The 26,324-nt window shown below is 40.8% G+C and overlaps 1 protein-coding gene across 1 annotated transcript in view; it reads left to right on the forward strand.

Moving 5' to 3' along the window:
- Positions 1 to 26,324, forward strand: part of DLGAP2 (DLG associated protein 2) — a 756,498-nt gene that overhangs the window by 50,868 nt on the left and 679,306 nt on the right. The window contains exons 2-3 of the mRNA XM_029051803.1: positions 5,159 to 5,333; positions 14,170 to 14,224. Of these exons, the coding sequence (XP_028907636.1) occupies positions 5,250 to 5,333; positions 14,170 to 14,224 (139 nt within the window). The 5' untranslated portion in view covers positions 5,159 to 5,249. The remainder of the gene's footprint in view (positions 1 to 5,158; positions 5,334 to 14,169; positions 14,225 to 26,324) is intronic.

Below are 26,324 nucleotides of genomic sequence, written 5' to 3' on the forward strand. Positions count from 1 at the left end.
TCTAAGCACTTCATTCAGTGCTTTCTGCACAGAGTGGGAGATCGATAAATTATCTTCATTGATTGGTTGAAGGCTTAAACACTGTAAATTCCTTTGGCCCAAGTGATCAATTGGCCAATACTATACCTGCATGAAGGACACAGGTAAAACTTTAAGAGATCTTGTCTTTTAATTCAACTGTACTCTTCCGAGTTCTTTGCACAGTGCTCTGCACTAGATAAATATGATTGATTGAAGAGCTTGTATGATTTTTTTGGAGGTGTGGAATAATGCTGTTTTTACAGAAAAATAAAAAACCTTACACTCAACATTAACAAATTCTGTTTTTCCTTATTATAGTCACTTTTTGAAATGGGATCCCAAAGAAGACTTTCAACCTTAAATCAAATCCACCAGGGGGAAGTGTGAACGAGAGTGAAGCTCTAGGAAAAGGCTTAAAATTATTTAACTTTTCAATTAGATATCTAGTACTTTAAAAAATACCAAAATCTTCCTGGAATTGTTGACTTTTGGGTGAAAAACCTAACTTTGATCAAGGGTGAGAGTTATACGATTCTGTCAAATGTGGTTCTGTGAGGGAACCTCACCCCAAACAACAGCTTAGATAAATGGCTACAAAGGGTGGGTCTTCACAGATCTCCCTCCTGTGTTTCCTAGACTAAGTATTTGATCTCCTGCTCTTCATTAATGAGAGTTTGTCTAGCAGCTCCCATGGATTTCACACTTTCTCGTTAACAGAGGCCACGGCATTCCTAAGGAAAACCAAGTCCTAGAAGCCTCGAAGCAGACTTTTTTTTAAATGATCTTTGTTAAGCTCTTACTTAACTAGTAACTTAACAAGGTCTTATTTGCTTACAGTGTTCCAGGCACTGTACTAAGCACTGGAGTAGAGAAGCAGCGTGGCTCACTGGAAAGAGCACGGGCTTTGGAGTGAGAGGTCATGGGTTTGAACCCCGGCTCTGCCACTTGCCAGCTGTGTGACTTTGGGCAAGTCACTTAACTTCTCGGTGCCTCAGTTCCCTCATCTGTAAAATGGGGATTAAGACTTTGAGCCCCACGTGGGACAACCTGATTCCCCTGTGTCTACCCCAGCGCTTAGAACAGTGCTCGGCACATAGTAAGCGCTTAACAAATACCAACATTATTATTATTATTATTAGACACAAGCTAGTCAGGTTGGACACGGTTCATGTCCCACATGAGGCTCACAGTCTTGATTCCCATTTTACAGATGAGGTAACTGAGGCCCTGAGAAGTGAAGTGACCTGTCCAAAGTCACCCGGCAGACAAATTGTGGAGCCAGGATTAGAACCAAAATCCTTCTGACTGCCAGGCCCATGCTCTATCCACTAGGCCACACTACAGCGGTAACTGTTAATTACAATGCATATTCCCTCCGAAGCATTTCTAAATGCATGTGATACATTTGAAATATTATTACTGAATCAATGTTTGAGATCTTAGACTTAAGCAATTTCTTAAATGGAAAAATTGAATATTGTTACCGTTCAAAGATGACCGAATTGATTTTTTTTCTCTGTAAATTGACAAAGCCAGCCCACCATTGGAATGAGACCAACAGGGAAAATTCCAATTACTCAGAAAATCACAAATGAATAGACTTGGCAACTCAAACTAGAGCAAACCTGCTGCAAGTATTAAAATAAGGAACATGATGAGTATTCTATTCATATGGGCCACATACAGAAATAGCTCCACTTTGCCATGATTCGTATTTATTTGACGAATGTTCCATGCACAGTGAAAATAACAATCAAGTAGAAATTTTCATTTGAAGTGGGGATATCAGCGTTCCAGCCAAGATCTTATTCAGTTTGCTGCGGATTGTTCTCGCGGACTCTTTTCCTCAAAAAAAAAAATTTGAGTGGTGGAAGACAAATCTGAGGCCAATCACCTCCTCAAAAGTATTTAGAAATTGTTTAAAAAAAAGAAATAGACCTAAGTCATTGAGCTAAAACACTTCAAAATGTATCCAAATAGTCACCTCCAAACTATTTCCCCTATCTTTCGTGGCAGTTACAGTTCAAAACTTCCTCAAGTAAATTTGCAGGTTTCCTTGAAAATCCTCCTATGGCTTTTTTAAAAAAATTGAAATTGAATTTTTTAAGTGGTATTTGTTATACATTTACTATGTGTCAAGACCTGGTTGGACACAGTCCTTGTCCCACATGGAGCTTAGAGTATAAGGTGAAGGGAGTAGGATTTAATCCACATTTTAAAGAGGAGGTAAATGAGGAACAGAGAAGCAAAGTTACTTGCCCAAGGTCACACAGCACACAAAAGGCTGATTTTGGATTAGAACCCAGATCCTCTGATTCTCAGGCCTGTGATTTTTCACACTAAGGCCACCCTGCTTCATAAACTATTCTTCGAGGACATTGTCATCCTCATCGTAATTGTTGATCAGCATATTATTATCATGATGCCTATCACTTATTTAGCCTATGTCAAACAGTCAATCACATTTATTGAGTTCTGTTTGCAGAGCACTGTACTAAGCTCTTGGGAGGCTACACTATAACGGACACATTCTCTGCCCACTTGATTAGGTGCATGGGAGTAAATAAGAAAAGTGAGAAAAGAACCATATCTCCCCTCAAAATTTCTTTTGAAATCATTCGATATACTATTCCCCGGAACTAGCACCATGTGCAGATATACACAGCTAAATATGCCACATTCATTCATTCATTCAAACATGTCTACTGAGCGCTTACTGTGTAGAGAGCATTATACTAAGCGCTTGGGAAATGACATCCCCCACCCACAACAAGCTCACAGTCCAGAGTGAAATATAACTTTCTTCAGCACTTATGAATATAACTTTATTACTTCCTCCTATCAGTCATTTTAATGTCCGTCTCCTCTGCTGGATAGTAAACTCCTTGATGGTAGGGGGCTCTTGCATGACATAGTAGATAGAGCATGGGCCTGGGAGTCAGAAGGTTGTGGGTTCTAATCCCAGCTCTGCCGCTTGTCTGCTGTGTCTTCTTAGGCAAGTCACTTCACTTCTCTGTGCCTCAGTTACCTCATCTGTAAAATGGGGATTAAGAGCGTGAGTCCCAAGTGGGACAGGGACTGTGTCCAACCTGATTACATGGTATTTACCCAGGGGCTTAGAACAGTGCTTGGCACATTGTAGGTGCTTAACAAATACCATTATTATTATATTATATCATATCATATCATATATCATATCATATTATATGCTCTTAAACACCCATTACAATACTCTCCACACAGTAAGTGGTTCAGTATATGTAGTTCCTTGACTAAATCATTTTCTAACACCATAATTGAATTATCTTTGAATCAAAGGAATATAAGAAAAACATTAATATTCAGTATAAAACCAAATCCATTTTGACAATCCACATCTATTTTTCATCAATAATAATGTTGATATTTAAGTGCTTACTATAATAATAATAATAATGTTGGTATTTGTTAAGCGCTTACTATGTGCCGAGCACTGTTCTAAGCGCTGGGGTAGACACAGGAGAATCAGGTTGTCCCACATGGGACTCACAGTCTTAATCCCCATTTTACAGATGAGGGAACTGAGGCACAGAGAAGTTCAGTGACTTGCCCACAGTCACACAGCTGACAAGTGGCAGAACTGGGATTCGAACCCATGACCTCCGACTCCCAAACCCATGTTCTTTCCACTGAGCCATGCTGCTTCTCGAGGTCCTTGAGGATAGGGACAGTGAATACTAATTCTGTTGTGCTCCCCAAGCATGTAGTACAATGCTCTGCACACAGTAGAGAGTCAATTCATGCTATTGATGAACTGAGTGAACCACTAAATTATTTTGTTCCAGTTTGTAGGATGCAGAAACCAATTATCTGAGGCAGTAGAAAGAAAAGTTGCACTTTCAGAAGGGAAAATTTTCATCCTTCATTTGGATGCCAAATGCACAGTGTTACATAGCTGTTAATGTTGCCAGGCTATTTTTAATACCAACCATTGTGACACCAACATATGAAGAAAGGAAGTTTTCTATGGAAGGCCTCAATGGTCATAGAATCCATATAATAGAGCTATTGAATACTTTTTGTTCCAGCTCAGATATGTATTGTCATCAGCATCTCCAATCGGTATCTTAGTGAACGGCTATCACCTCTCCCTAAAACTGAAAATCAGAGCCGTGAAAAGCTCAAGATACAGCGAGCTACTTTCATGAGATTTACACTCTTACATTACAGTCTACAGTTTAGAAGCAGCTTGGCATAGTGGCTAAAGCCTAGGCCTGGGAGTCAGAAGGTCATGGGTTCTAATTCCCGGCTCTGCCATTTGTCTGCCGTATGACCTTGGGCAAATCACTTGACTTCTCTGGGCCTCAGTGACCTCATCTGTAAAATGGGGATTGAGACTGCGAGCCCCGCATGGGACAGGGACTGTGTCCAACTCGATTAGCTTGTATCTAACCCGGCGTTTACTATCGTGCCTGGCACATATTAAGTGCTTAACAAATGCATCATTATTGTTATTGTTAATATTCCGGTCAGTGATGATTTGCCAAAATTGCTTTCATATAATTTTGTATCTGGAGGATTTCTTCTGAACATTCTTCATTCTATCAATCAATGGTATTTATTGAGCGCTTATCGTGTGCAGAGCACTGCACTAAGCTTTAGGGAGAGTATAGTACAACAGAATGGGAAGACACATTCCCTGCCCATCTAGCCGGTGGGAGCGAAGTTAAATAAATCAATCGTAGTGCAAATATTGTATAGATATGTAAATTAGTACTGTTGGGTGGATACCAAATGCCCAATATATCTCAATATATTAACTTTTTTACCCTCTTCAGGACAGCTCATAACTACATTTGTTTCTTGCTGAGGTTCCATGATAGCTTTAGAAAAGGAGTCTGAGTGTAGAGTAGATCATAGACAGTGGAATGGTTAAATGGTAATTTTACTGAAGCATACCTTGGTGCAATATAACAGAAGGCAGAGATCCTAAAATAAGTTTATTCTCTGAAGTTAAAATGAGTTTTGGAACAGTATTCTTTTAAGATAATAGTTATAAGTGTTATTTAAGAGTAAAAACAAAGATATTCATCTTTGTCATTTTTCTTGTCATTAATGGAGATAACACAGAACTCTATACATCTGCTTCTTCCAACAGCTCTCTTCTCTTCCTCTGATTCTTTTTATGCTATTTATTCCTGGATGGAGGACAATTGCCTGCAGCTCAATCTAGGAAACAAATTGTACTTATGGATCTCAAACATAAACTTGTTGCCTTTCTGAATCATTCTCTGTATGGAGCAACATTGCATCCATTCTCGATTTGGAAGATGGTAGGTTTTCAATTTTCATTTGTCATTCGAGAACCATATTTTAAATAGAGACGATACACCTCCCATCGTGAATAGAAGAGTCCTAGAAGTACTGTGTTAACTTTAGCCCTTCACTGATTTGATCTCGTAATGGTTCGTACCCCAGATAGGAATGCGGTCCTTTCCTTCCAACTGATTCGTTCATTCGATCGTATTTGTTGAGCGCTCACTGTGTGCAGAGCACTGTACCAAGCGCTTGGGAGAGTACATTATGACAATACACCTTCTCGCTGACTCCCTTATCAGTTCAGGTAGTATGAAATAACATCACAGAGAGTTATTACCACTTGAAATGATGAATCTTTCTACTAACCCAATGACTTTTAAAAAGCTGATGACTTTCATATTGATTTGCAGATTCCGCTTTTAACTTAGACTCCGGGAACTTGAATCCCGTTATTTGCAGAATCAGTTCTATGCCTAAATTCCTTGTTAGACTTTCTTTTATTTCTTTGTGTTAATCTATATCTGAAATGTGCTTGGATTTACTGTTGGAAGACTCCTGGGTTCAATGTTAATAATGAAATTATTAATAATTGTGGTATTAAGCACTTACTATGTGCCAAACACTGTCAGTAAGCCCTGAGGAAGGTACAAGATCATTATTTTGGACACAGTCCCTGTAGCACATGGGACTCACAGGCCAAGTAGTGAGGAAAACAAGTATTAAATCCCCATTTTAAGAGTAGGGAACTGAGGCCCAAGGAATTTAAGTAATTTGCCCATATTCACACAGCAAGCAAGTAGTGGTTTTTCCATTTCAAGTTATAAATGGGAAAATCAGTCCAAAGACAATAATATGCACGCTTATGTAGACATGTATATTAATTACATGAAACAGGCTTGAAAAATAACACTGGATTTATCTATGAACAAGATCATGACATTGGCACGCTTGGTTTCTGATACAGTCCTTGAGCATGGGCATGGGAGTCAGAAGGAACTGGCTTCTAACCCAGTTCTGCCACTTGTCTGCTGTGTGACCTTGGGCAAATCATTTTACTTCTTTGGGCCTCAGTTACCTCATCTGTGAAATGAAGGTTAAGACTGTGAGCCCCATGTGGGATCGGGACTGTGTCCAACCTGACAAATTTGTATCGACCCCAGCGCTTAGTACAGTGCCTGGCACATAGTAAGCACTTGACAAATATATTTTAAAAAGTAGAATTTGCTTTTGTTCTTTTTAAATAAACGTATAGACTAAAGGTTCAAAAGTGTTTGGTCCATATTAAATATAGGTCAAGGATATTCCCCAGAGATTTAACTTCCCTAAACTTGGTGTTCTTCTGTGCTCCTGCTGCAATTATTGCTTTTCTCTTGTATAATTTCCTCATGAAAATTCATGAAACCAGCATGTTGCCTTATATTAAAATTGATGCAGTAGGGAACAAATTTATTGAGCTGATTTTTTAGGGCCACTGTACCAAAGAAACTACACTGTTCTATAAACAGAAATTCTCCTTTGACACTGATGTTCGAATTAGTCTATTGGTAGCTGTGATTATATTGGAAGTACATTTTTTTTTTTAAAAAAAGCTTGACAAATGGTTTGTTTAACACACAGATATTTGCATTCCATTTTAAGAGTTCCTTTTTTAAAATCAAATGCCTTCTTTAAAAATAAGCTCCCCCCACATAATCTTTTGTTGTTTTAACTTAAATTTGGAGTACTATGTCTTCATTTCCAATGAGGTTTGCCTAATTTTTTTTTTCCTGGTCTTTGATTTGATTTCAAGAACTTCTTGATGTTAGTTTGTTCTTGTTATCTGTGTTCAAGTCTTTGCTCTTCTTGATAAGTATCTCCTGTTAAAAAAAAAACGTTTTAGGGGTAAAAATGAGTTTGCATTTTCCCCAAAGTTTTATTCTGTTTTTTGTTATCATTTGCTTATCATTTCATTTATTATCCTCTAGACTGTAAACTGCTTGTGGGCAGGGAACATGTCTACCACATCTGTTACCTTGCACTCTCCCAACTGTTTAGTGCAGTGTTCAGCATAGAGTAAGTACTAGTAAATATGACTGATGGATGTGATTTTGTTAAGCAATTGTTTTTCCTCTTTCAGCTTCATCCAATTATATTAATCGGGAGAGTACAATACAATAGTAATGTCATAGAGTCTGCCCAATTGCTTAAAGCTTTATTTATTTACATTTGTCTTCTACTATTTGTAGAAAAAAAATCAAATGACATATATGTGTTACAAAGAGGACAGTGATTTTTGCTCCCCCATCCCCAAGAAATATATTAAAATGAAGACTGTCATATCCTTTTCTTAATAGCCTCCTGTTTCTCCATCTAGACTGTAAGCTCCCTGTGAGCAGGGAACATGTCTACTAACTCTGTTGCATTATTTCCCCCCAGCCCTGCTCACTGCAGTGCTTGATAAAGTGCTGCCTACATCTTTCCATTACGCCGTTTTCCTTTATAATTTATATCCCCCTCATAACCTGAGAGAAATGTCTTGTTTTACAAAGAGGAAAAGGACATACAGTTCACATAAGTATTCTGAAAGCAGACAAGAACATTAATTAAAACGGATGTCTCGTGATTTTTGCCCTATGTGATAGCTAGCAGGCAGTCACAATTAATCTGATGCAAGATCATTGAAAAAACCTTAACCAGAGATTGTCTAATTGCACTGAATTTACCTGATCTGTGTTCAGACTTATAACAGGATTCCATGAAGACAGATAGTGACAGAAAAGTCCTCATAGCTGAAAAGCTATCGCAAAGCAACTGGGTCTGATAATCAAGGAAGTGGATAGCAGCAAACTAATAATTAATTGAAGAAAATATTTCCTGAAATCTAGGCCATAGCATCAGAATAGAGTAATGTTTTACAAGTAGGTGGGCTTTCGTTGCAGCCTGAGTGAATGGAACATGTTTTGCTCAGTATAGCTTTATCCCTGATCAAATCATCAGAATGAGATTTCTGTCTCCCCCTCGAGACCATACGCTCATTGTAGGCAGGGAACATGTCTACCAACTCTGTTGTATTGTACTCTCCAGAGTGCTTAGTACAGTGCTCTTCAAGCAGGAAGCGCTCGATAAACACTTTTGATCGATTGAGGTGGTTTGAATGGACAAGCAGAGAGCTGCAAACTCTTGAGAGAGATGGAGAGGGGCATTGTAGTTATTTTTACTTTACAGTGTCTTTTGAAGGGTAAATTATATAATCGTAGTGCATCCAAAAGCAGCAGTGTTGCCTAGTGGATGGAGCACAAGCCTGGGAGTCAGAAAGGACCTGGGTTCAAATCCCACCTCCACCACTTGTCAGCTGTGTGACCTTGGCCAAGTCACTTCACTCCTCTGGACCCCAGTTACCTCATCTATAAAATGGGGGCTAAGATTGCGAGCGCTTCTTATTAGAGCCCCATATTAGAGAGGGACCGTGTCCAACCTGATTACTTTGTATCTACTCCAGCACTTAGTAAGTAGTAAATGCTTAAAAAATACCATTCAAAAAAATTGGGAGCCCACGGTGAGCGTTATTCATTCATTCATTCAGTTGTATTTATTGAGCGCTTACTGTGTGCAGAGCACTGTACTAAGCTTTTGGAAAGTGCAATTCAGCAATAAAGAGAGACAATTCCTGCCCACGACTGGCTTACATTATACTAAGTTTTGGGGAGCGTACTATAGGAATTAGTACATAGGATCTGCCGCTCACAGTATAACAGGGGAGTAATAATGTTGGGATTTGTTAAGGGCTTACTATGTGCAGAGCACTGTTCTAAGCACTGGGGTAGATACAGGGTAATCAAGTTGTCCCACGTGAGGCTCACAGTTAATCCCCATTTTACAGATGAGGGAACTGAGGCACAGAGAAGTTAAGTGACTTGCCCACAGTCACACAGCTGACAAGTAGCTGGGAGTCGAACCCATGACCTCTGACTCCAAAGCCCAGGCTCTTTTCACTGAGCCACGCTGCTCACTTAAGTTACAGAAAAGAGGGTGGAGTTAAATGTTTAGGTGGCTTGATGGCTTAGTGGAAAGAGCACGGATTTGGGAGTCAGCGGTGGTGGGTTCTAATCTTGGCTCCGCCACTTAGCGGTGTGACTTTGGACAAGCCACTTCACTTCTCTGTGTCTCAGTGACCTCATCTGTAAAGTGAGGATTAAGACTGTGAGACTCACATGGGACATCCTGATTACCTTGTATCTCCCCCAGAACTTAGAACAGTGCTTTGCACATAATAAGCACTTAACAAATATTAACAAATACCATCATTGTTATTGTCGTTGCTTGAAGGGGTTAAGTTGGCAGTTAGGGGTTTTAAGGTGGGTGTGTTAGACATTAACGGGAGGATCACCTGGAGGAGATCTGATTACTAACTGTAATCTGTTGGATGTGAAGGACAAGGGTGTTCCAGCAATAGGGAGGATGTAATAATTAAGGTATTTTTTTAAGCGCTTACTATGTGCCAGGCACTGTTGTAAGCTCTGGGGTAGATACAGGATAATTGGGTTGGTTGGACACAGCCCCTGGCCCTCTAGGGGCTCACAGTCTTAATCCCCATTTTACAGATGAGGGAACTGCAGCAGGGACTGTCTCTGTTACCGATTTGTACAGCGCTTAGTACAGTGCTCTGCACATAGTAAGCGCTCAATAAATACTATTGAATGAATGAATGAAAGCACAGAGAAATTAAGTGACTTGCAGCAAAGTGGCAAAACCAGGTTTAGAACCCATGACCTTCTGACTCCCAGGCCTGTGCTCTATCTATGAGCAAGGGGTTCTCAGTGGGAGAAACTAGAAGGAGGCACAGTAAGAAGGTTAGGCTTGAGAGCTGGGGTGTAGTGGGGGAAGGTGTTGCCGAATTGTGCATTCCAAGTGCTTAGTACAGTGCTCTGCACATAGTAAGCGCTCAATAAATACTATTGAATGAATGAATGAATAAGTGCTTTGAATGCTTTGATCAGGAGTTTCTGGTTTATGTGGTGAGAGAGAAGCCACCAGTGGAGCAAGGAGACTTGCACGTAGTGGATAGAGCATAGACCTGGGAGTCTGAAAGTCATGGGTTCTAATCCTGTCTCCACACTTGTCTGCTGTGTGACCTTGGTCAAGTCATTTCACTTCCTCTGTGCTTCAGTTACCTCATCTGTAAAATGGGGATTGAAACTGTGAGCCCCACGTGGGACAGGGACGGTATCCAACTCATTTTGCTTGTATCCACTCCAGTGATTAGTATGGCACCCGACAGTAAGAGCTTAAGAAATATCAACATTATTATTATTATTTTAGAAAAGATCCAAGCAGCAGAGCGAAGTATGAATTTGAAAGAAAAGAGGTTGGAGGCAGGGAGACTAGGTGAGAAGACTGATGCAGTAATTGCTCCCTTTATTCACCCCTCCCTCAGCCCCACAGGACTTAAGTACATATCTCTAATTTATTTATTTGCAGTAATGTCTGTCTCCCCCTCTAGACTGTGAGTTCATTGTGCGCAAGGAACACGTCTACCGACTTTGTTAAAATGTACTTTCCGAAGTGCTGAGTACAGTGCTCTGCACACAGTAAGTGCCCAATAAATGCAACTGATGGATTGATAATTTCCAGAAATTTTAATATCAGAGACAGAGTTCATAAATAGTAATAGAAGGCCAATCTGCAGCAGTATATTGTGCTTTGAGTGAAAAAAACTCTAAAACAAAATCCCGTAACTTTCAGCCTGAATGCTAATCTGGCAGGTTTGTTTATTCCTTGAGGCTCAAGAACTTGGCATCGTGTATGCGTGTGTGTGTTTGTCTGTCTGCCTGTAGGCACTAGCCTCCCATCCCATTTTGATTCCCCCAAATCTGCTTACTTTACTCTTCTAGCACCCTTTGATCGAAAAACACTAGGATGGTTTTAGCTTCATCATAGTCATTAAGCAGTTTTTCTCCCTGTCTCTGATGGAATATGAATCTTGAACAGATGGTGGGAGATTTCAAGAAGACTTGAATTCATTTTCTCTGTGTAGTGATTTAACCTAGGAGCTTCTTCAACTGAATATGTCCAGTCTCCATGGATTCCGTCGGTGTTCCACATTGGCCAGGTCATTTCTTCTCTAGTAGGACTAAGAAGGCCAGGCCCTGTCCGATTTTCTGAAACACGTTTTCCTTGGCTCCGAAATAGCAGAGGCAGATCCGCAGGGCTGCTCTGCTCTCAGCCACAGCTATTTATATACTATTATAAAGTAGCGATTTCTATTTTGATGTTCTCTCACTTCAGAAAAGTCTTGGGAGACGTGTCAAAACTTTAGTGTCAGATCCTCAATCAGTAGTATTTATTGAGGGCTAATTGTGGGCAGAGCACTGTACTGAGCGCTTGGGGGTATACGATACCACAATATAAGAGATGCATTCTGGGCCACAATGAGCTTACAAGTCTAGAGGGGGAGAGAGACATTAATCTAAATAAATAAATTACAGTTATGGACATAAGTGCCTTGGGGCTAAGGGAAGGGTGGGGAATAAAGGGAGCAACGTGGGGTGATGCAGAAGGGAGTAGGAGTAGAGAGACAGGAGGTAGGGAGGTCAGCAAGCAGGCTGATACGGTAATCAAGATGGGCTAGGATAAGTGCTTGGATCCATGTTAATTGATTAATGCTAATTTATCTATTGATCAATCTTAATTAATTAGCATTAAGTAAATTAATCAAAGCATCAGCGTAGCCAGTTTTATCTAAATCGGTATTTAAATTGCATGACGTGTAGGACTTTGTAAGAGGAAACTTGGAGATGGCACCAGAGTCTGTGGAAGATTTGTAAATGCAAACGGGTTGTGTTTGCACTGGCTAAACCAAAATCTTTTAAGAAATAGCAGATTGCATACTTATATTATGTGGAAATGAGTTCCTGAAACTAGCCTGTGTTAGGAGAGAAGAAACCTTAGCGACTGGGAGGAGATGGTGGGTGGATCATATTTTTTTAATAATAATAATAATGTTGGTATTTGTTAAGCGCTTACTATGTGCCGAGCACTGTTCTAAGCGCTGGGGTAGACATAGGGGAATCAGGTTGTCCCACGTGGGGCTCACAGTCTTAATCCCCATTTTACAGATGAGGGAACTGAGGCACAGAGAAGTTAAGTGACTTGCCCACAGTCACACAGCCGACAAGTGGCAGAGCTGGGATTCGAACTCATGAGCCCTGACTCCAAAGCCCGTGCTCTTTCCACTGAGCCACGCTGCTTCTCTTTTTGAATAATCGATTCATGTAGGTCCTTTCCTCGTTAATAATATTAACATTTGAGCCTACGGGAGCAGAAACGGGGTCAAAATCTGAGGTGAATTTTCTCATTTAGAAAAGCAGTGTGGCTCAGTGAAAAGAGCCCGGGCTTGGGAGTCAGGGTGATGGGTTCGAATCCAGCTCGTCCACTTGTCAGCTGTGTGACTGTGGGCAAGTCACTTCACTTCTCTGGGCCTCAGTTACCTCATCTGTAAAATGGGGATTAAGACTGTGAGCCCCACGTGGGACAACCTGATTACCTTATATCTTCCCCCGGCGCCTAGAACGGTGCTCTGCACATAGTAAGCGCTTAACAAATGCCAACATTATTATTATTATTTAGTAGTTATAAAAGACCCATGTGAACTTGCGGGAATCTAAAAGGGAGTCTAATTTGACAAGAATGTGATCAATTTTGGCCTTGGCAGTTAGTGAAATCAGTTAAAGGCCACGTTCTGTAGATCTTTGGAGACTGATTAAAAAAAGATGTAAATCACCGTTTCATTCTGACTTTTGAGTTCCGTTGAATCTAAGACTTAAAAAGAAATTTTAAGTCTTAAAATAGCATGATTTCAGATGGGAGAATTTCAATAGTGTTTGGAGTTCTTTTGCAGTTTCACCATAGCTTCTACCATTAACTGTTGTGTATAAAATTTGGAAAATTGTCTGTTAACCCTCAAACACATCGATAAATGTTAGTTCTTAATAAGAAAGGACTGGTTTCTTTCTGTAATAAGACTGACTGGAATATTAAAAGTTAGACTACGCACCCGAGTCTCTCAAGTGACTGTTTGAATTCCTTGATTAATCAAATTTCAAGGGAATGTTTGCAGTAATGACATCCTGGGTAATTCAAAATAAGAAGGAGACTCATCTCTTCTTATATAACTGGGTCTGAATATTTTTCTTGTGTTGGAGAAAATCTATATAGGAATGAGAAGGCGATACTTTTAGTGGTATATTGTTACAGCTTGGGATATGTAAAGTGTAGGTGAGTTATTCTTTCTCTAAGGGCCGGGAATACCGAATCAAATTTCCCCGAAAATCCCTGATTAACAGACTATAAAGGCAGATACTTTTAAAATTTTCTTTTCTTGAAAAGCACTGTTTTCCTTTAAATTAATGCTGCCTTTTCCAGATTAGTAAACAATAGATTCATGCAATCTTTTCTTTTTTTTTCTTTTTTGCACTAACTCTACCTTATTTCCTTTATATGTCAAATCCAGTACTTCCATGCCTATGAAATAGTTTGAAATCTGTGGTTGTTTGGCCAACTGAAAATCTGGAGGACTTCGTCTCATTTCTAAATTAGCAAAGAACAGTTATCAGGGGCAGGTTTCCTCTGGATGCCATTAATATCAGTATCAACATTGAATCAAACTATTTTAGCCCTTCAAGAAAAGAATACATGCTGGTCCAATGGGCCTGTTTAGGGAATGTTACTATTTCACTCATTATTAGGAATTGCACCGGACCCCCTGACTTTGTTTAAATAGTTAAATAAGCTCATTAATAAATAATTTTACCTTTTGCTATGATGTCTGTTTTTATTCCAAAGATAATCAAATATTTTATTTGTTTGAAATAGGTCCTGCCTGGAATTCTGCAGAAGCATTGCTGTATTTTACCAGACAGGAATACAGGTAAACATTGCCTTTTCCTTAATATAAGAAAGGATTTGTTGTTCTTAGACCAGGACTCGAAATTCATTGTAAGGAATGGAACATGGATAGTGAACTGACACCCGGAGAGCAGTGTGATCTGTTTTCATCTGAACAGGTAGACGTGCAGATTACATTCAATTTGGGGCCTTTACTTAACCAGGAAATTGCAATTATTTCTCATTTTAGGAAGCGGCGTGACTTAATTACGAGCCATTTCTATTGCTAATTATAAAATCATAATTCTGCTTAACGGAGGGTTTACGCATTCCAGAAATCCTGTCTTTGGAGTCAGAGTCTGTTTGCAATCAAAGTTCCTGTGCTGGCAGGCAAAGGAGAGATGGAATCCCTGGGTGTCTCCGAGATCTCGATGAATAAGAGAATAGACAAGTGTGATGATGTCAGGATGCGATGGTAAAGCTGTGTGGTTATAATAGTCAGTGTGTCACTTTAGAACAATTTTATGGGAGGAAAGAAATGCTGGAGAGATATTCCCACTCCAGGAGAAATTTCTGAGCTAAGACCGGTTATTTTACAATTATCTTCATAAAAAGAACCAGATTAAAATGCTCTACATCATAAATCTTACTACTGGTTTGTCTGCAATATGAGTACTTAAGAAACCAATTAATCCGAATCTGACAGCAATAGATTTTTTTTCTTGTTTTTCATCCAGATGTTATCATTATGCACAGAGGAAAAAAATCACACTTCAGCCTCTGGGACAGTTCTTTGAATTTGAAAATAGTGTGTGAAAAAAATCTATCGCGTCTCGAAACAAAAGTTTTATCCCACCCTCTGGAGAGCACCACCAGAATCGGTGTGAATACTATTCATTCAATTGTATTTATTGAGCGCTTACTGTGTGCAAAGCATTGTACTGAGCACTTGACTATACTGTAGCATATCCCAGTGAGGTGCTATAGAACCAGAGTGCATAAATCACGCTTTTTGGTACTAACCAGAAATATGTGGGGATTTCACAACTCAGCAGATGTTCATTCATTAGGCTGACTTTCTCTGGACAGTGCAGTCAGCAAATACCGTCCCATGTCTCATCATGTTATATGAGCACGGTGTGCTCTTCCCTTACCTTTGGCACCGTCTAGAAAAACTAACTCCAGTTGGGCTGGGTAAAAATAGCTCAGTACCTCTTGATCATGGAGGGATAATGGGGAGGGCAGGAAGGAACAACCAAGGAGGGATTTGTTATGCACATATTATGGACCTAACACTGTACTAAGTGGTGGGGTAAAAGTAATCAGGTCAGACACTATCCCTGTCCCTCATGGGCCGTGGGAGGAAGAAGTGGTGTTTTATGCGCTCTTTACAAGTGAGGAAGCTAAGGCGTGGAGAAATTTAGTGACTTGTCTGAGGTCACCCAGCAGGCACGTGACGAAGTAGGGATTAGACCCCAAATTCTCTGATTTCCAAGCCAGGGGTGTTTTTGCCGGGCCTCGGATGTTGTTATTGGTGCCCTATTTTTATTCCCTACTTAGGCCTGTCATAGAGAAGCTGAGAAAATCTTTGGAGTGGGCTGATATGCATGTATGTATATATATATATATATATATATATATATATATATATATTTATATATATACTATGCATATCTCTCTTTCTCTCTCTCTCTATATTTCATGATATAATACGTTTTTCTGCATGACTTGCTTTAAAATACATCTCATGCCACTGCCGCTTTTGCATTCAGTTTGGCATTACACTGAAATCTGCTCTATTCTTTCCTCATTTTAGATTCTCAGGAGAGAAAGCAAAATAAAATTAACATGTTGATCAGCCAGAACATCAATGTGGGTCATGACTAGGGGATTTCAAGCAGAGAGATTATCTTTCTTGAAGGACGGACATGTCCCCAGGGACATGTTGTCAGTGTGACATTTGCTCCAGATGGTCATTTTAGATGCTTGTGGATTCGGGCTTTGGGTGGAATGGGCTAGGCTAGGGTAATCGGATGGTGGTCAGATAACTATCTGTACAGTTTTATACCAGACGGTCTGGTTTTTCCAGCTGGTTCAACACATCAGCAATTGCTGTGTCACCATTAATTCATTCACTGGTATTTTTTGAGAGCTTATATTGTGAAAAGCACTGTACTAAGCGCTTGGGAGAGTACACTGTAACAATAAACAATAAACCAGTCACCTTTAGGTTCTGTATTTTTATTTTAAGCACAGAGCTTCTCTCTGACTCAGCCCCAAGAATTGGAAGCAAGGACCTGGGAGAAGGCCCATCTCCTCCAAGAGGCCTTCCCTGATAAAGCCCCCTTTGCCTCTTCTCGCATCACCCTGACTTGCTCCCTTTATTCATCCCCACCCAGTCCCAGCCCCACAGCACTTATGTCCATATTTCTCATATATTTATTTCTCTTTATGCCTGTCTCATCCTCTAGATGGTAAGCTTGTTGTGGGCAGGGAATGTGTCTGTTTATTGTTGTATTCTACTCTCTCAAGCACTTAGTACAGTGCTCTGCACTCAGTAAGCGCTCACTAAATATGATCAAATGAGTCAAGGAATGAATGAAATGACTTTAGAGCAGGGATCGGGGAGGAGCATCCCCCAGTGACAGACTTTTGGTTCTGGGGATTTCCACAGAGACTGTGAGCTCATTGTGGGCAGGAAATGTGCCTGTTTATTTTATTGTACTTTCCCAAATGCTTAATACAATGCTGTGCATACGGTAAGCGCTCAATAAATGTGATTGAATGAATGAATTAACCTTTCCCCGTGTCCTTAAGATGTCACTGCGTACGCAGTATGGTGTCGGTCAGTGAAGGAGCAAAGGGGAGTTCCTGGTGTTGTCAGGGGCCACTCTAGGAGGTCAAAAGGGGAGGTTCGGCTCCACAATTAGGACTTTTCCCCCCAAAACATTTCTCCCACACCTGAAAGGGTGGTGATTGGGGGGAGAAAGGGAAGGCAGATTACTCCTGTCAGCATTAGTAATGATGATGATGATGATGATGATGGTATTTGTTAAGCACTTCCTGTGTTCCTAGCACTGTTCTAAGCTCTGGGGTAGATACAAGGTAATCAGATTGTCCCACGTGGGGCTTACAGTCTTAATCCCCATTTTACAGATGAGGTAACTGAGGCACAGAGAAGTTAAGTGACCTGACCCAAGTAATACAGGTGACAAGTGGCAGGGTTGGGATTAGAACCAATGGCCTTTGACTTCCAAGCCCATGCTCTTTCCACTGAGCCATGCTGCTTCTCTATTAAACACTTAATTTGTCCAGATACTGTGCTTAGCACTGGGGTAGATAGAAGAGAAGAAGATTGGATTCAATCCTTGGCATCCAGTTTGAGAGAAAGGGAGAACAGGTATTTTATCCCCAGTTGTGTGCAGGGGATTTGTCTCTTTGTTGTTGTATTGTCCTCTCCCAAGCGCTTAGTATAGTGCTCTGCAGACAATAAACACTCAGTACGACTGAATGAGTAACTTTAGCAGATGAGAAACCTGAGGCAGAGGGAAGCTAACTGACTTACCCAAGGTCACACAGCATGCATGTGACAGAGCCAGGATTAGAACCTAAGTTTCCTGACTCTCAGGGCCGTGCTCTTTTCACTAGTATTGCTTCAGTTTCTTCTCTGACTACTACCAGCTCTGAACTGGGAAAAGAGGATGAGCAAAATTGAAGACAACCATCTTTTATGCATCTTGAAACAGTGATGTACTTTAGAAGGCAGTAAGCCTAATGGAAAGAGCCCAAGATTAAGAACCAGAGGCCTTGAATTGTAGTTACGCCTCTACCTCTGGACGACGCTGTGGCCTTGGGAAATTAACTTAATCTCTCAACTTCGGTTTCCTCATCTATATATAAAATAGGGATCTTCTGCATGTAAAATAGGGATAAAATAAATTGTGTACCCCATGTGGGATAGGGATGGTGTTCTTGTATTTTTTATCTCAGCACTTAATCCATTATAAGCACTTTATAAGTGTCAAAATAATTAAAAATTAATTACATTGGAAATTCCCTGTACTTTTAGTTTATGGTTGGGATTTTATAAGGCTTGTCATCAATTTTTTTTTGAAAATGGAAGCAGTTAGCATTTGTTTTGTGTTAAATAATTGCAAAAAATTTTAATGATTACTGTTTCTCACATAGGCATTCAAATTTATGGTTGTTGGAAATATGTAAATTTCATTGATAGGGAGAAACATTCTTCCAACTTGAATCTAACAGACCTTGGCTCTCCCCACCTTTCAAGTCTTTGTAAAATACCATCTCCTCCAACAACCTTCCTCGATTAACTCCCCCAATCCAAGTTACATCATTGTCAGACCCATTCCTTTATTCCTTCATTCCTTCATTCCATACTACTTATTGAGTGCTTACTATGGGCAGAGCACTATAGTAAGCGCTTGGGAGAGTACAGTGCAACAATAAATTTAGCATTTATTATGTATGATCAAATGTACAGTATATTTATCCGAATTACCGGGCTTAAAGATATTTCTATGTCTTTGTCTCTCCGTTAGCATGTCAACTTCTTGCACACAGAGAACATATCTCATGCCTCTCTGTTGGATTTTCTCAGTACACTGTCTTTCACCCAGTGGGTGCTGAATAATCAATCAGAATGTGCTAGTTTTTGAGCACTGTACTAAACACTTGTGAGGGTACAATACGACAGAATAGGTAGACGCTTTCCTGCCCAAGAGGAGTTTATACCAACAAGTACCTATGCTGCTACCTTGAATCCAGATTTTCTTTGAATTAGAGAGATGTAAAACTTTTTCAATGGAAGATGGGTCCAGAATCAGATTTTAAAGACTGGTAGTGCAAAATAACTGATCACTCCATCAATCAATAGTTTTTATTGGGACTGTATGCAGAGGACTTTACTAAACACTTGGGAAAGTGAAATAGAGTAGAGTTGATCGATGCAAGAACAGCACATGAGGTGTTTAGTCAGACAATTGTATTTACTGAGTGCCTGATAAATGCTTGGGAGAGTTCAATTCGATACATAAAACAAACACATTCACTGCCCACAGTGAGCTTACCGTCTACAGTGGGAGACAGACAATAAAATAAATTAGATCCAGGAACTACCTGGACACAAGCAAACAATTTTTATGCCTGGAAAGTGAAGATCTTTCCTTTGAATTTCATTAGTCTAATCAAAATTTAAATTTTTGAAAAAGCCATGCTCATTTTCTCTCGCTGTTCCTTCCCTAAGTGTTATCCAATCACACTTTTGGTTTTGAAAATTAAAGTCAGATTGCTGTTGCAAAGAAAGCGGGGCCAACAAGCTACTTGTTGTGATTAAATGAAAAAGCAGAGTCAGTGTAAATGTTATTTTTACCAGAATCACAGTGTTAAAGGAAACAAATACACTCACAAAAGGCTTCATTGTTTGACTAATATCCCACCCCACTGGAATCCAACTGGATTATGACCCCGCTTAGACAGTCACCCACTCCTCTGCCTTCAAGCACCAAGTCGTACTCATGCTATTTAATTTTGCATTGATGGAACTTGATCGATTTGATGGCTAGAAGCTCTTGCATTATTTGTCCAAGACGCCCCTATCACTAAAAGCATTCTGGAGGAGACCAAAATGAATATTAACACCCCCTCCTTGGTGAAATCACTTACTTCCTTACTGAATCAGTCGATCAGTCAATCCTATTTAGTAGGTGCTTACTGTGTGCAGAGTGCTGTACTAAGCACTTGGGAGAGTACAATATAACAATAAACAGACACATTCCCTGCACACAATGAAACCAAACATGAACTTGTTGGGTATTACCCCACCCTACTTCCAGGTGTGGAGTAATGGTATTGAGTTGGGAGCGCTGCCCTTAAGGACATCCAGAACAGAGAAGTGATGAGTTTCCTGTCCACAGGAGCTTACACTTAATTGCGTTTGTTAATTGATGATGATGGTATTGTTAAGCATTTACTATGTGCCAGGCACTGTCCTAAGCACTGGCATGAATACAATCATATCGAGTTGGACACAGTCCCTGTCCCATGTGGGGCTCACAGTCTCAATCCCCATTTTCCAGGTGAGGGAACTGAGGCACAGAGATGTAAAATGACTTGCCCAAGGTCACACAGCAGACAAATGTCAGAGCCAGGATTAGGACACATGACCTCCTGACTCCCGGGCTGCTGCTCTGTCCACTATGCCATGCCGCTTCTCTGTTGCTGAGTATGAGCTAAGAACTGCTCTAAGGACTGAGGTAGATACAAGATAATTAAGTGGGTCACAGTCCCTGTCTGACATGGGGCTCATAGTCTAGAGGAGAAGGAAAACAGACATTTAATCATTGCTCTATTTTGTTAAGTGCTTACTATGTGTTAAGGGCTTGTGTCTATTAACTCAGTTGCTTTGTTCTTGGGAAGTATTGGATGTTTATTGAGGAGCAGTGTTGCGTAATGGATAGAACATGGGGCTGGGAGTCAGAAGGTCATGAGTTCTAATCCCTCCTCTGCCACTTGGGCAAGTCATTTCACTTCTCTGGGCCTCGGTTACCTCATCTGTAAAATGGGGATTGAGGCTGTGAGCCCCATGTAGGACAGGGACTGTGTCCAACCTGATTTGCTTGTATCCACCCCAGAGCTTAGTACAGTTTCTGGCACATAGCAAGCTTAACAAATACCATTATTATTATTATTACTTTCCCAAGCATTTAGTACAGTGCTTTGTACACAGAAGCACTTAATAAATACCACTGATCCATTGACTGATTGATTCTCAGTCAGGAGGTAGATTTGTGCTCCGACTAGGGGAATGGTGGTATGAGCTAATCCCCGCAGCAGAAGGTGAAAGAAAAGATCTGTATTTGTTCCTTGGTGTTCTGGTCCCGTTTGGACAGAGGAGACTAAGAAAGATGGAAATGTAGCTGGAAGTTTAGGTCAAGAGTAAATATGGTTCAAATATGGTTCATTTCCACCTCATTTCTTGCTCCTTAACTCAATCTGGCCTTTTCATCATTTTCGATGGAAGAGGCTTATTTAATCATCTCCCCTCTCTCTTCACTGTTGCCCAAGTCTGTGAACTACATTACCGTGTTAAATGCTCCAAAGCTAATCTGCTTAGTGACCAGCCATGCTCAGCCAGACACGAGCGATGATGATTATAAACAGCTCAATACATAGCTGAAGCCGGAGACAAGAGTCTGGAGACTCAAAAATGTCAGAAATCTCTGCAGGGGGATTCTTCTTTAATATGGAAATTAAATGATGGAGATCTGATACAGTCAATCCGCCTGCTCGCTAGAAAAGAGCAGCGAAGCAGCGTGGCCTAGCGGATAAAGGACGGATCTGGGAGTCAGAAGGGCCTGAGTTCTAATCCCGGCTCCGCCGCTTGTCTGCTGTGTGACCTTGGACAAGGCACTTCACTTCTCTGGGCCTCAGTTACCTCCTCTGTACAATGGGGATTGAGACTATGAGCCCTATAAGGAACAGGGACCCTGTCCAACCTGATTTGCTTAAAAAGTGCTAGACACTTAGTAAGTGCTTAACAAATGCCACCATTATTATTACTATTATTGTAAAATAAACAAAGAGACTTATTTGAGTCATTGCACCCTAAGCACTTAGGCATTACCCCTCCCCTTCCCACCGCCATACCTATGTTACATACTTTTCCACTCCATTCCTTCCCTCGTCTGTATTTTTTTGTGTACCTGTCTCCTTCACTAGATTGTAAACTCCCATCTGCTTAATCTATTGTGCTCTCTCAAACGCTCAGTGCCATAACGATGACAGTGGTAAGGAGAGAGGAAGAGATGTATACAAGAAGGTGATGTGGAAGTGTTAAAGTGGCAACAGGTGGGGAGATGAAAGAATAATCCAGGAAGTCTTCCTAGAGGAGATGGTATTTCAGAAAGGCTTTGGTGATGGGGTGAGCAGTGGATGTGAAAGGCTGGGAGGAGGGTGCGAGCCAGAGGTTCGGTGGCGGAGGGTCGAGAACCAGGAACTGTGAGTATGTTGGCTTGAGGAGAACAAAGTGTGTGAATGGGATGTTGCAATAGCAGACCGTGGATAAGTATGAGGGAGAAAGCTGACTCTGTAAGATTTCTACGCACTGTAAGCTCGTCCTTTAGACTGCAATCTCTTTATGGGCAGGGACTACGGGACTTTGATTATGGGCAGGGGGACAGCGTCTTCTATTTCTGTCATATTGTACTCTCCCAAGTGTTTTGTACAGGGCTCTGCCCATAGTAAGTGCTCAATAAATACCATCGATTGATTGGAAAATGTTAATTAGGTCGGACACAGTCCCTGTCCCGCGTGGGGCTCTTGGTCTAAGTAGGAGGGAGACAAGATATCCCCATTCCAAAGTTTTGCAAACTGAGGCACAGAGAAGTTAATGACTTGCCCAAGGTCACAGAGCAAGCAGTTGGCAGAGACAGGATTAGAATCCAGCTTCTTCCAACTCTGGGGCCGTACGCTATCCACTAGGCCATGCTGCTTCTCGAAAGAGAAATGGGAAGCCAAAGGAGGGTTTTGAGGAGCGGAAGGATGCGTGAAGAAAAATGTTTTAGAAAAATGATCCGGGCAGTAGATTTAATTGTTGAGAGTCTGGCCTTCTCCGCTTAATCATCCTTGTGTTTTCATTAGAGTTCCTAAATCACCTGGGAAAATCAAGCTCATGTTGTCGCTGCCTAAATAAGTTTAGACATTTAAGATTACAAAATTGGCTGGTGTCCTAACCTGCAACACAGTTGTCTCGAATGTTTATCCCATTCCTGACAGGAGACAATTATTTTCGAGCAGAGAGTTGTTTCAGAAATTAATTTTCAGAACTTTGGTGGTTACTAATTAAAGTAAATAATAAGCCCAAATAGATAATGTTTTACTTCAAGCATTCCATACTTCAGAATGGGAAAGACTACAGATGGGATGGATATTGTATGCCATGCCTACAAAAACCAAGACTTTACTCATTTAGCTTTTGGAAGCTAAAATTTGGGGTATTCTGATGGATTTATTTTTAAATGTTTCACCATTACATTTTGCATGTATTCCTTTTTCCCTTTCGCCTTTGTCTCCCTGGCTTCGTCCTGGATCTTGTTTTTTTTCCTATTGTTCCATGTTTACTTTAATGGCCTCAATGGGCTCCAGTTCCTTTAAAAGAGGAATCTACAAAACAAACAGCAGCATGGATGTAGTATGCAAAACGAAGGGTTCCACTGTTGAGTCAACACCCTAAAGCAAGTGTTAGAAAGATAATGGAGATGGCACCAAAGCAAAACCATAACCTTAAAACCTGGGTCTATTGAAAATTTGGCCTCTTTGGAATTAATTGGTCAGATGTTTTATTAGTCCTTTCAAAAATTGAATAAAAGCTTCATCTTTTATGGTTAAATATGCTCTAGTGCAACTGTTTCCATTTCATGTTAAATCAACACTTTGACATTTCCTGTTTAATTTTCAATCTACTTCTACGATAAGCGTGCCCTCGAAACTCACATGCCTAATGTATATTTGTGACAAAAATTGCATTTTGGCGATGGTATTTGCATTTTGGCGATGGTATTTGTTAAACGCATACTATGTGAAGCACTGTTCTAAGTACCCAATCAATCAATCAGTGGTATTTATTAAACTTTTACTACGTGTGAACACTTGGGAGAGTACAATACAAGAGAATTAGCATTCCCTGCCCGTAATGAGTTTACTGTCTAGAGGGGCTTACATGATCCATTGGATGAAGGCAGGGATGACAAGGATTTTCCTTGGCCATTAGGACTGAAAATTCCTTAAAGTACCACCTTTAGCTTCACCTATCTATTCCCCAAGCACCCGGTGAACTGCTTTGCACAAAATAAATAAATGCTGCCAGTGATGATAATGGTGGAAACAAAAGACAAGAAGTCTTATAGAGAGCTCCTCATGACTCCAGAAGACAAAACATTTTACCCCTTCCTTGGACCACAGACTAATGTGTTTATGTGGTAGTGATAATTGGGGTATTTGTGCAGCACTTACTATATGCCAGGCGCTGAACTAAACGCTGGTGTAAATTCAAGCAGATCGGGTCAGACACGGTCCCTGTCCCTCATGGGGCTCACAGTCTTAATCCCCATTTTCCAGATGAGGTAACTGAGACATAGAGAAGTGAAGGGACTTGCCCAAGATCACACAGCAGATAAGTGGTAGAGCTGAGATTAGAAACCAAGTCCTTCAGACTCCCAGGCCCTTGCTCTATCCATTAGGCAATGTTGTTTCTCTGTGGGTCAATGAATGAATGGTCATATGTGCACTTTATTATTATTATTATATTTATTAAATGCTTTACTATGTGTCAAGCACTGTTCTAAGCACTGGGGCAGAGACATCTTAATTGGGTCGGACACAGTCCCTGTCCCACATGCATCTCACAGTCTAGATAGGAGGGAGTAGGATTTATTTCTGCCTTTACAGATGAGGGAACTGAAGCATAGAGAAGTGAAGTGACTTGCCCAAGGTCATACAGCAGACAAGTGGTGGGGTCGGGATTAGAACCTGGGTCCTCTGACTCCCAGACTGTTGCTCTTTCCATTAGGCCACGCTGCTTCCCATCGTTCCCACATAAAAGATGCATTTTGGCGACCGTAGATTTTTTTAACTAAAAATTAATGTTGAAAATGAAAAATCTCAAAATCTCCTGTTGATGGGACATCCTTCCATCCTATTTGCATTGGTTAGCATAATCGCATTTGTATTATTTCATCTGATTAAGAAAACAACTTATCTGCTACCACCCCTAATTGTAATGTAATGTGCCATGCAACAAAGGAGGTTGTTGGGACTTGAGCAGTTGCCTGGGAGATGTGCATAGTTTAATTTGGGAAAGACAGATGGGATTTAATTGGCTAAATAGTAGGGATGAGTGAGTTCAGCAGTTCTAAATCCTTTAAAGTTCTTTTTTTTCCCGAGTTGAAGGTTTTGAAAAACTTTCCGGTGCAGTGGCGTGAATTAAACCCAAGCAACCACCGAGGCCTGCTGTCTCGGCCAGGGATTTATCGAGCAGCAAATAGGAAATAGAGGTAGTCGGAGTGCTTCGGGGGAGACAGGTAATTTGGTATCCGGAGTTGGGGAGGTGGTATAGCAAGAATATTGGATCGAAAGTCCCCAAGGACAAGGATCGTGGACACCAACTCTATGGTACACTAATGAATCAATCAACGGTATTTATTTAATGTGCATTTTGTGCAGAGGACTGTATAGAACATTCTCCCAAGTGCTTAGTACAGTACTCTGAACACATTAAACACTCAATAAATAGCATCGATCGATACTCTCCCAAATGCTTAGTACAGTGCTCAATCAGTACTACTGCTGCTGCTAGCAATCAATTGATGGTATTCATTGAGCACTTCCTGTGTGCAGAGCACTGTATTAAGAGCTTGGGGGAATACACTTGAACAGAGTTAGTAAACATGTTCCCTGGCCCCAGTGAGCTAGTAATAATAACGATGATATTTAAGCACTTACTATGTGCCAAGCACTGTTCTAAGTGCTGCAGTAGATACAAGGTAATCAGGTTGTCCCACGTGAGGGTCACAGTTTTAATCCCCATTTTACAGATAGGTAACTGAGGCACAGAGAAGTTAAGCGACTTGCCCAAAGTCACACAGCTGATAAGTGGCAGAGCTGGGATTAGAACCCACGACCTCTGACTCCCAAGTCCGGGCATGCTGCTTCTCCATGCTAGCCATACTAGCCGTGCTAGACATAGCCATGTCTGGCTTTGACAAAGTACACGTATGGAAGTTGCCTGATGATTGCATTAATTCAGTCCTCCCTCAATCGATCAAGAGTATTTACTGAACACCTTTAGAGGGTAGAGGGCCAGAGTAAGTGGTTGGGGAGAGTACAGTGGAATTAGTAGACCACTCTCGAGTAGCCTACTTGGATAGAGAAGCAGCGTGGCTCAGTGGAAAGAGCCCGGGATGGGGAGTCAGAGGTCATGGGTTCGTATCCTGTCTCCACCGCTTGTCAGTTGTGTGACTGTAGGCAAGTCACTTAACTTCTCTGTGCCGCAGTTACCTCAACTGTAAAATGGGGATAAAGACTGTGAGCCTCCCGTGGGCAACCTGATGACCCTGTATCTACCC

The sequence above is a fragment of the Ornithorhynchus anatinus genome, chromosome X1, assembly GCF_004115215.2.
Source record: "Ornithorhynchus anatinus isolate Pmale09 chromosome X1, mOrnAna1.pri.v4, whole genome shotgun sequence".
Taxonomy (NCBI): Eukaryota; Metazoa; Chordata; class Mammalia; order Monotremata; family Ornithorhynchidae; genus Ornithorhynchus; species Ornithorhynchus anatinus.